This window comes from Paralichthys olivaceus, chromosome 3 (genome assembly GCF_024713975.1).
Source record: "Paralichthys olivaceus isolate ysfri-2021 chromosome 3, ASM2471397v2, whole genome shotgun sequence".
NCBI classification, from domain to species: Eukaryota; Metazoa; Chordata; class Actinopteri; order Pleuronectiformes; family Paralichthyidae; genus Paralichthys; species Paralichthys olivaceus.
In genome coordinates this window covers 21,476,907-21,486,524 of record NC_091095.1, presented here as the reverse complement: position 1 = coordinate 21,486,524, position 9,618 = coordinate 21,476,907, and the positions used below count along the sequence as shown (strand labels likewise).

At 39.2% G+C, this 9,618-nt stretch overlaps 1 protein-coding gene across 1 annotated transcript; it reads right to left on the bottom strand.

Moving 5' to 3' along the window:
- Positions 1-939: 939 nt before the first annotated feature.
- dpt (dermatopontin) lies at positions 940-5,216 on the bottom strand. The gene is made up of 4 exons (XM_020080806.2): positions 4,819-5,216; positions 2,317-2,442; positions 1,733-1,840; positions 940-1,482 (listed from the first exon to the last, which is right to left on the bottom strand). Exons 1-4 carry the CDS (start codon positions 5,091-5,093, stop codon positions 1,416-1,418), a joined length of 576 nt encoding a protein of 191 aa, XP_019936365.1. The 5' UTR covers positions 5,094-5,216; the 3' UTR covers positions 940-1,415.
- Between the last annotated feature and the right edge of the window lie 4,402 nt (positions 5,217-9,618).

Here is a 9,618-nt window from a genome sequence, read left to right as displayed (position 1 = left end):
GACTGAAAATAGGAAGTTACAGTCTTAAGGAAATAAAAAATAAATGAAAATAATAATAGTAACGTTTCTGCTCTTATACAGACTACCCAAACTGTACAACTTGTTAAATTATAGGTTTAGAGACCTTGGTTGCCAGATCTTACCTTTGGTCTCATTATGCTGACAGGCTGTGGATTTAGCCTCACATTTAAAAGACAGACATTACCATCAATTCCTTTATAACTCCCATCAGCAAAGTTTCCCAAAATGTTGGCTATTGATTTAAAGTGACTGATAGTAATGTTACAACGTGTATCAGAGAAAATATCACATAAGTGATTAGCTGTTGATATGGTAATCCCTGATGTAGGGCCCTTTAGCACACAAACATACTCTTTCTCCAAGCTTTTTGTTATGGCAACATGTGGTGTTGAGTTTGCCCTCAGCCAAGTTAAGCCCAAAGGAGCTGTTGATATCATCATGGCTGAGTTCATCCTCTCTGAGCTTCTGGAAAGCTTATTCTCCCACAAAGCTAGATTATACTTTCTCCTCCAACATTTGCCCTGGACAATATGGTCCTTTATTGTTTTCTGTTGCTTTAATCCCAAACATCATATGCTTTGTAATTTAGTCTTTTTTAACCTTCCTTTGACACTTTTTGTCATTATGTCAACATGTGTCATGAAAAAACTTAGTACACCTTGAAACTAAATAAATAACCTTATTAAGAGCCTTATGAGTGACCTAAAGTAATATGAAGAACACACTAGAAGGATTTTCAGCACAGCTTATAGCTGTACTGTATTTGCCAAACTGAACAAAGCACATTAATACAAGAGCAATGTGGGACACTTCATTACATGCAAAGCAATGTTGTCTGAGTTATCCTTTAATCACTACCGAAACATAGATGAGTTTAGCGTGATTTACAAGGCAATATCACAATCAGTCACACCAGGCAGCTCTCTCAATACTTTTATTACTTTTATGAGCATGAAAATAGTGTTAACCATTTTTTTAACATGACCCCAACTCCAAAGTCTTGGAGCGAAGCCTGACTTAGTCATTTTCCATCATTGTGAGCACAGCATCCAATAATTGAGTTGGTTTTGTAAAATCACTTTCACGTGTTGCCAACAGACTTACAGGTCCTCCTGCAACTAAATGAAAACAGTTGAGCCGTCGGTGGAGCCCAAAATCCCCTACAGACCCTCTGTGATGATGTTTATTTTGCATGCTAGACCAGAAAATCAGTGATTACACAGGCATAAGTCACATGCCTGTGGTTGATCCATTTATTAAAAGTAAATACATTGAATGAAAGGGAAACATGAACAATATTGGTTTGTATAATGTCAGTGTTACGTCATTGTTTATAAGGAGTAAATATGTATTTGGGTTACGATGACTGTTGGTTGGGTAACATTGCTGCAAATCTACAAATTCTCAAATTCACAGTCAAAGTCTGTCATTCTGCACAGGATGTACTTCCATTGCCGATCTCTGAAACAAAGTGAAAGACAGAATCCCATCAGTTCAGCGATGACACAGACAGAACCAGATTTTACTAGTGTTTTTCTTGTTTTTTTGGCCTGATCTGCCTGTAAACTCGGATTCCATTGGCCTGACAACAGAGACATTTTCTTCCCACTCAGCCATGAGGGGTTTTTACATTTTTGGTTGGAGTTTACATCCCATTGCCACATGGGATCAGAAGTTATTTAGAGAAAAAAAGCAGATGTTTTGAACAAACCGTAGCACTCCACTGAAGGTGGTCTGAGCACCTCGGATGAAGTAGCCATAACTAGGGACCACCAGCTCCGCCTCTTCTCTGTGGTGTTCAGGAATATCAGAGGTCTTCCTGTGGAAAGCAACAAATGATTGAATTATTTCCTGAGTTTAGCATTAATGTGTCAAAAGAATACAATTTGGTAGATGCACTTTCTTGCATGATAAGATCGAATCCACTCTCAAATTAGTGGACTAAAAATAGTGCTAAAACCAAGGGAAGGTTATTTTAGCTTTGCGCACGAACCGGCACTGGTGAAAATAGATAAAAAATGAGCTGGATTGTTTCTTGGCCAGGAACAGTGACTTCCTGGTGTTTTAGCTAGCAACCTCACACCGAAGTAAAAGTCCAGCACATGACCTAGGGGGTCGACATTCTTACACCTCTGGTTATGTACGGACTAAACACACAGGTAAGTGTTAATTATTGAACTTCTGAAAATGTGGTGTGGTGGACTTGAGAGTGGGATAAATTGTTTCATCTGACTCTAAACAAGAAAGTGTCCAACTATTCTTTTAACATGATTAAACTCCCATGAGATGACTTACATGCAGGAGTAAGGACAGCGGCGTTTGTAAAAGCAGCAGTAGAACTGCCACTCCCGGTCAAGAACAGATTCAAAGTACTTGCTTTGCACCCCCGCTACAAGGCCATTACGAGTGCAAGTTGAAGTCCTGCAAAAACACATCAGAGTCATTTAGTTCATAAAAACTACAGCGAAAGAGATGTTAAACGAAACCCTGTGTATTCTTTCTTCCATTAATTCCAGTCCTTGAGATTCTCTATATAATTAAACATTACACTTGAAGAACTATTTTGAGAGGTTAAACACTGAAAAACCTTTTAGACCAAGAGAAATTGAGTCCATGTCATTTGAAGTAAATACTGGTTTGTTGACAGTTCAGTTGTTTATGGCCCTACACTTCACTGTCGCCACAACACAATGAAGAGGACCAGGTCCAATCAGCAGGAGCTGCAGCGTGTGTAGACATGTGTCATGGCAACATGGGCACAGCCTTCAGCAATTCAACCAATGGGGGTAGTTACCCTGCAGGGTAATGTCCGAGCCAGTGTAATTCAAATAGACAGCAGGCGTGGCAGTGATAGAGAGTGTTCACAGTGTTTGCCTTTGAATCAGGGAGCTTGGTGCAGTTGATCTTAACTGAAAAATAAATCTGAAGAGCCCAAGTAGGTTCTGCTCTCCAGCCTAGAAATGTTGATCTGAAGCAGATATAACTGAATCAGTAATCTGTGGTCGCTGTACGATTCAAACAGCTGTTTACAAAGAGATACCAGGCTACAATTCTCCCTCTAAACAGGATTTGTAAAGTCGATCCAAGTCCTTTAATTAAATCCACCTTTCAGTTCAGCCGTTAAATGGTCAAACATGTGAGTTGTAGCATTTGGATTGGGATAAAATTCGATTACCTGATTGCACAAGAGAAGATTTTTCTTTCTTTTTTTTGCATTGTCTGTTTTTACCTTTTTCTGAATGGCATTCTGCAGAAGCATGGGGCCTATAAAATAAAATGAGACATGTTTCTTCTTGGGACAATTGACAAGGCCTGTTAGATGGATCTTGAAATTCACTAGAGGCACTTGTGGTCCAAGGAGCTGTCTGTTGAAGACACATTACTGGATAGAGACAGTGATTCAGGATTTTTATGGAAATAATAGATGATACACATGTGGAAATTGTGAAGTAAACCTTTAGACAGTGATTTAGCAGGGACAAGTTAGTTTAGCTGACAATCTCCTGCTATTTATATGCAAATTCATTATCTATTTCTTTTTGACAAATAAAATGTCATTTAAAATGTTGTCAGTTTATATAGTTATTAAACAGTGTTAAGTGATTAATGAGGAAACCATATTCCATTTGACCTCAATAACAGGTCATGTGAGCAAGCTTTATTCAAGCTGCCTTTTAAGCTAGCTAGTTTACTTAGCTACACAGCAGTAACACGTGGAAGTTAAAGTTATGCATTCATTTTCACTTAATAAAACCTTTTACATAATGTCTGTACAGCTCATATAGTGAAAGCAGCACAACAGAGCAGCAGCTTCAGCTCTCTGCAGTCAACTAGTGATAATGTGGTCAGCTGTATACGCCACCAAAATGTCTGTAATTAAGTCTTTTAAATTACCCAAAACTGTTTCGTCTCTTAGTCTTGATGAGGTCAGGTCTCCCAGTGTATGTCCCCCACTCACCTGCAACATGGGTGCTTGTGTTCATACAACAGTTTGAGCAGCAGACTACACACAGGCCTTGTATGGGCCATTGTTGTCTGCCAATGGTGACCTTTAGCAGCCTGTGTTTCTGGACACAGACTGAGCTAGAATGAGGGTCCATAATTTATTAGTTGAAGGCATTTGATCTGTTGCCTACTTTCTACAGATGATCCAAAGATGTGCCTGTTATGTGGCTTTCACATGGATTTGTTTGTAATAAATGTCATTCTGAAATGTTTATCTGGGCCTAAATTCTTTTCGAGTAAATTTTTAGTGAAAACCAAACATGTTCACAGCTGCTGAACAGAGTAAAAAAGAATCTGAGTAGAATAATGTTAAATGTTGTTTCAATGTGTTCATGTATCCTGACTCAGATGTTCCTAGATGACTAATTTGTTGATCTCTTTTCAGTACATTTCTGTTTTACTTTGGTCGTATATCATTCTGTATTATTTATTCATATCATTGCTGGTTAAATCCCTGTTGGCCACGACACATAGTGCATGCTGCTGCAGTAAGATTAGAAACCGTCAGCAACCTTTCATCACCATGACTTCATGTGCCCCAGGTTAGATTTCTCACAGTGACAGCTGTTGAAATTAAGTCTTGTTTTAAAAATGGAATACATTCAACATAAAGGTATTTTAAACTTTAAATCTGCCCAAGATGTGTAGAAGCAGGCAGCCCACTTGTTGGTTTCCCTTCTGATCGTTAAACAGATGTGACTGTCCTGCCACATGCCAAAGCTCAGTGCTATAAGTCAGAGATAACAGGTGGTAACAAGTGAGTAAAACACTGATGTGTGACAGAGGACCCACCACTCCATCCCAGCACGGTTGATGTCATCCCACCAGCAGTCACTGGGCTCCCCCAGGGCCTCAGGTGTGGGCTGGCACTCAAACGACCACAAGCGGTCCGAGCCGTTCTCCTCACTGAAGTAGCTCCTGGTGGCCACGAGGACCTCTCCGTGGGGACACTGGAAGTTAAAGCTCTGACGGTAGCCATTGACCCAGGCCATGTCATGATGGTCGTGAGACTGAGCTGAGACCGTGGCCAGCAGTGACAACACCAACGCCACCAGAGCAGGATTCATGTTGAAGAAATCTGTCCGTCTGCTGCGCTCCCTCACAGCTGCCTGAGCTTGAACTCCTCAAAGCCCTTTGCTGTCCAGATGTTTTGTATCCAGGAGTGATGTGTAATTTTCAGCTCACAGGACAAATCCAGAATTACTTGACATTTTAAGGTGGACTCTGAAATGGAGCACAAGCAGAGTCTCACAATAGAGATGGGTGTACCTTAAAAGACAACACTAACAGATTACATGCAATTCAGATATTTATTTGATGCTTTATGTGACTCTGGAGAATGTGGTCATGTGTTAACCATGTAATTGCTTAGCTTATAAACTTTGCAGTGTAATTTACTTCTTCAATATAAATGGCCATTTGGACCATAAAACTATCTTATTTTGTCATAAATTGTCAAACCCACTCATGAGAACTTCACCAGACAGATTTTATAACTGAGGTGTTGTGTAGTATTTGTTGAAATGCTGTGTGAATTTGACATAGTGGATCTTGATTTTAGTAGTAGTAGTAGTAACTCGATATCAATACTTGTTTCAGGTAATATAGCCATACCCATATACCCATAAGCCTGAACTTCGATTGGGAACAAAACTTCAATATCAACTAATCCAGTATTTAAAGATGAACTGATTTCAGCTTCAGAATGTGTTTCCTAAATGTTAAAACCTCCAGCTCTCTCTCAGTAATGTTAAGTACGAGGCTGTGAAAATGCTTTAACTGTGAGTCATGTAATGAGAAAATGACTTTGACGCTCACATTAACTCCTCCAACCTCACAACTCTATTGACTGTTCTCTAAACTGGGCGGCTGTGGCTCAGGGGTTAAGAGCGATTGTCCTCCAGTGGTTCTACATAAATTATTTATTCCCCTTATCAACCATTGTCCAATCATAGCTTAGCAACCAAAATGTAAGGGCAAAAGTGTAATAAATTGATAAAACTGTTTATCCACTCAGATTGAAGTGGCATGTCATAATTTCTGACTAACAACAATAACCTAGTGATAACATTACTTCACAGCCCACTGCCTGGATATTACTATTATAGGGGAAAAGTAAAATTCACTCTCACCCACTATGCCGATGGAGGGGTGGGTGAAGTGTCTGAGTCCACAAAACATTTCTTTCAGGAGTAAACAGTGTTGCAGCCAAATCCAATTCAACTGAAGTCAATAGTGACCAATTCTTCAAACGTGAAATAACAGAAAAAAAACATAAAATATCTCCATTCTGCTCGTGTGTTGTCATCTAAATGTCAGGAAACCTAGACATTCAAATTGAACTCAATCTGCATCATTGACACCATGTTTTCCACTTTTATCCTCCTCTCCAACTGCATTCATGTTGATACGCACACAGGCGCTAGCACAAGGGCTTGTGCAGTGTGTGTGAGCATTGCTACTTACGGTAGAGGACATTAGGCCAAAAACAAGCTGTAAATTACGTTTTTTTTTAGTCAAACTTAAATGTCGGGCTTATGAACACTTGGATGACATCATAGGAGCATTTTATGTCTGTCTGAGAGACATCCTGAAATTTTTCCTGAAGCGATTGTGGTACCGTTTATGCTCTTCTCCACTTTAAGTTCTCCTCACTTCATCAGTATAGTACCCAGGTATTTAATTTTCTCATTTATAGGAGTCCAAGCTCATCATCACTTGATTTAGGTTCCATCTTTCTTTTACTGATGTAGATTTTTTTCCATCCTCAAACTTTATTCATTAAAGGTTCAGTGCTTAGAATTTAGTGAGATCTAGAGGTGAAGTTGCAGCTGCTGCTGAAAACTCCTCATCTCACCCTCCCTTTCCCAACATGAAAGAGAAGCTGTGGTGAACCTTAGTTGTCATGAAAACTCAAAAGGTTTTAGTTTGTCCAGTTTCGATGAGAGTAAAAAACATGGTGGCCTAAAGTTTTTAAATATAAAGGGCCCATTCTATGGTAAAAAAAAAACAACAATTCATACAATTTAGATGAAACTCACCAGTGAAAACATCACTAGGATTATTTCACATTCAATTTCTGCCAAAAATTCTTTTCACCTAAATCTTACACACTGGACCTTTAAATCACAGCGTGCTTAATGTGATTAGTCGGGAGCATTTGCTATTTCTTGCCGTTTATGCGGGTCACCATTGATGTGCAAAGGCTTTACTGTCGTAGTTCTGTCCTTTTGAAATCAGTCCAGTTGAAATTCAGGAAGATTAGAGGAGACTAAGCTAAACTTGTCAAATGAGGTAACATTTCTTTCACTGAGAACAGTATAAGAACAATAAAGCATATAACTGTTATCCTTGACTTAGCAGCTAAATATGTTAGAGCAGCTGTTTACAACACAAACACATAGCATTATGCAGTTTCTTTATTTTTTTATTTTCATGTTTCTCTATATAGATCAAGTGTATGTCAAAGACCCTTATACAGCACACTTATGTTAAATAGAACCCGATTCAAACATTAAAAACTAAATTTTTTGAAGTTAATGTATAAAAATTTAAATCTTATGCATCCATCAACAACAGCTACAAGCTAAAATGAGAAGCCTTCTATTATCTACATCTGCCTGATTTTCTGCAGTAAATCATCCCTCTATGTGAAATAAGAAAGCTTGACAGGCGTAGCGAGGCAAAAAAACTTAAATTGAGAGAGAGTGAGTCAATGTTTTGCACCATGGCATGTTTTTGTTTTTTTCACAAAATCCTTAGCTATCAGTGGGGGCATCTCAACAGGAATGGTAAGCAGGCAATTTTCTCATGTATGGCTGCAGTATTGTGAAAACCCCTTTAAATTCTATGTTCCGTCTTGTACAGGAGACTGCAACAACACCATTGTTGGAAACCCCTAACAAGACGCCATGCCACAAACTTTCTGGTAAGGAAAGGATGATGTGATGGTGGAGGAGGTTTGCACTTTCCTACTTTGCTATTCTTTATGTATATGCACTTTGCTCATGATTTTTTAAATATAATTGTTTGAAGATCGGACTGATGTGGGTTGGTATTTGTTGTATTTCTGGGGGGGGGTTGTTCCAGTTTGGTCCGATGTAGGGCTCTTTTGCCTTGGGCCCTCAAAGTCCTTTGAAACATCCTGTTTATGCAATACATGTATTTTATAGAAAAATCACTTTTTTATGTTATCTAACACTATACAGTATGAGTGACCTGATGTGCATAAGAACAAGTGTTCTTGGGGCTGACACAGGTGGAGAGACAGAGAGACTAGGCTTGTTAATAAGTATGGAAACTACAAAATAATAGCAGCCATAACCTTAGAAAGGTCATTTCTTCACAGAGCCAACAGAGGAGACGTCCATTACAAAGAGTAATTCACTGAGCTCAAACAGTGTGGGTGCAGATCACTGAGTGCTAACATGAACCCTGACATTCATTAAAAACACAAATGGATCAGTGCACAAGAACTGACACATTTCCTTTTTTGTTTCACAGGATAACAGCAATTACATTTCCGCAGCCTCTCCTGTTCTTGTGAAACAGTGCTCTTGTAAAGGCCGACCATAGCAGACAAATTAGGCTGTTGGATGGGATCACATAATTTATAGGGTGTGGTATTACAATCATTAGTGCATTAGGGTGGCTGTGGCTGAGGGGGTAGAGCGGTCGTCCTCCAACCAGAAGGTCAGAAGTTTAATCCCCAGTCTTCCCATCTGCATGCCAAAGTGTCCTTGGGCAAGATACTGAACCCCAAAACTGCCCAATAGAACACCAAGTACTGTAGTGTAAAGCGCTTTGAGTGGTCTTCAAGACTAGAAAAGCACTATATAAATACAACAATTTAGTGTAGATGATTTTAATATTCACGTGGACAACCACAATGATAGTCTGAGTGCTGCGTTTATCTCTTTATTAGATTCAACTGGATTCTGTCAGAGTGTAGATAAACCAACTCATTGTCTGAACCACATTCTTGATCTTGTTATCTCATATGGCAATGAAATTGATCATCTAACAGTCTTTCCACAGAATCCTCTTCTGTCTGACCATTTTTTAATAACCTTTGAGTTCATATTACTGGACTATAAGCCTTTTGGCAGAAACTCAGATGTTTATCTGATAGTGCTGTAGCCAAATTTAAGGAAGTGATTCCTTCAGTATTGAATTCAATGCCATGTCTCAATGTAGCAGAGGAATTGTCTGCTACCTTTAGCCCCTCACAAATAGATCATCTTGTTGATAGTACTACAGGCTCATTATGAACAACTCTTGACTCTATTGCACCTCTGAAAGAGAAGATAATTAAACAAAGGAGGTTAGCACCATGGTATAGCCAGCAGACTCGCAACCTAAAGCAAGAGGCACGTAAATCTGAACGTAAATGGCGTGCCACTAAACTGGAAGAATCTAGTTTAGTCTGGCAAGATAATCTTAAAACATATAGGAAGGCTCTCCATAATGCCAGAGCAGCCTATTACTCATCATTAATAGAGGAAAATAAGAACAACCCCACGTTTCTCTTCAGCACTGTAGCAAGGCTAACAGAGAGCCACAGCTCTATTGAGCCATCTATTCCTTTAGTTC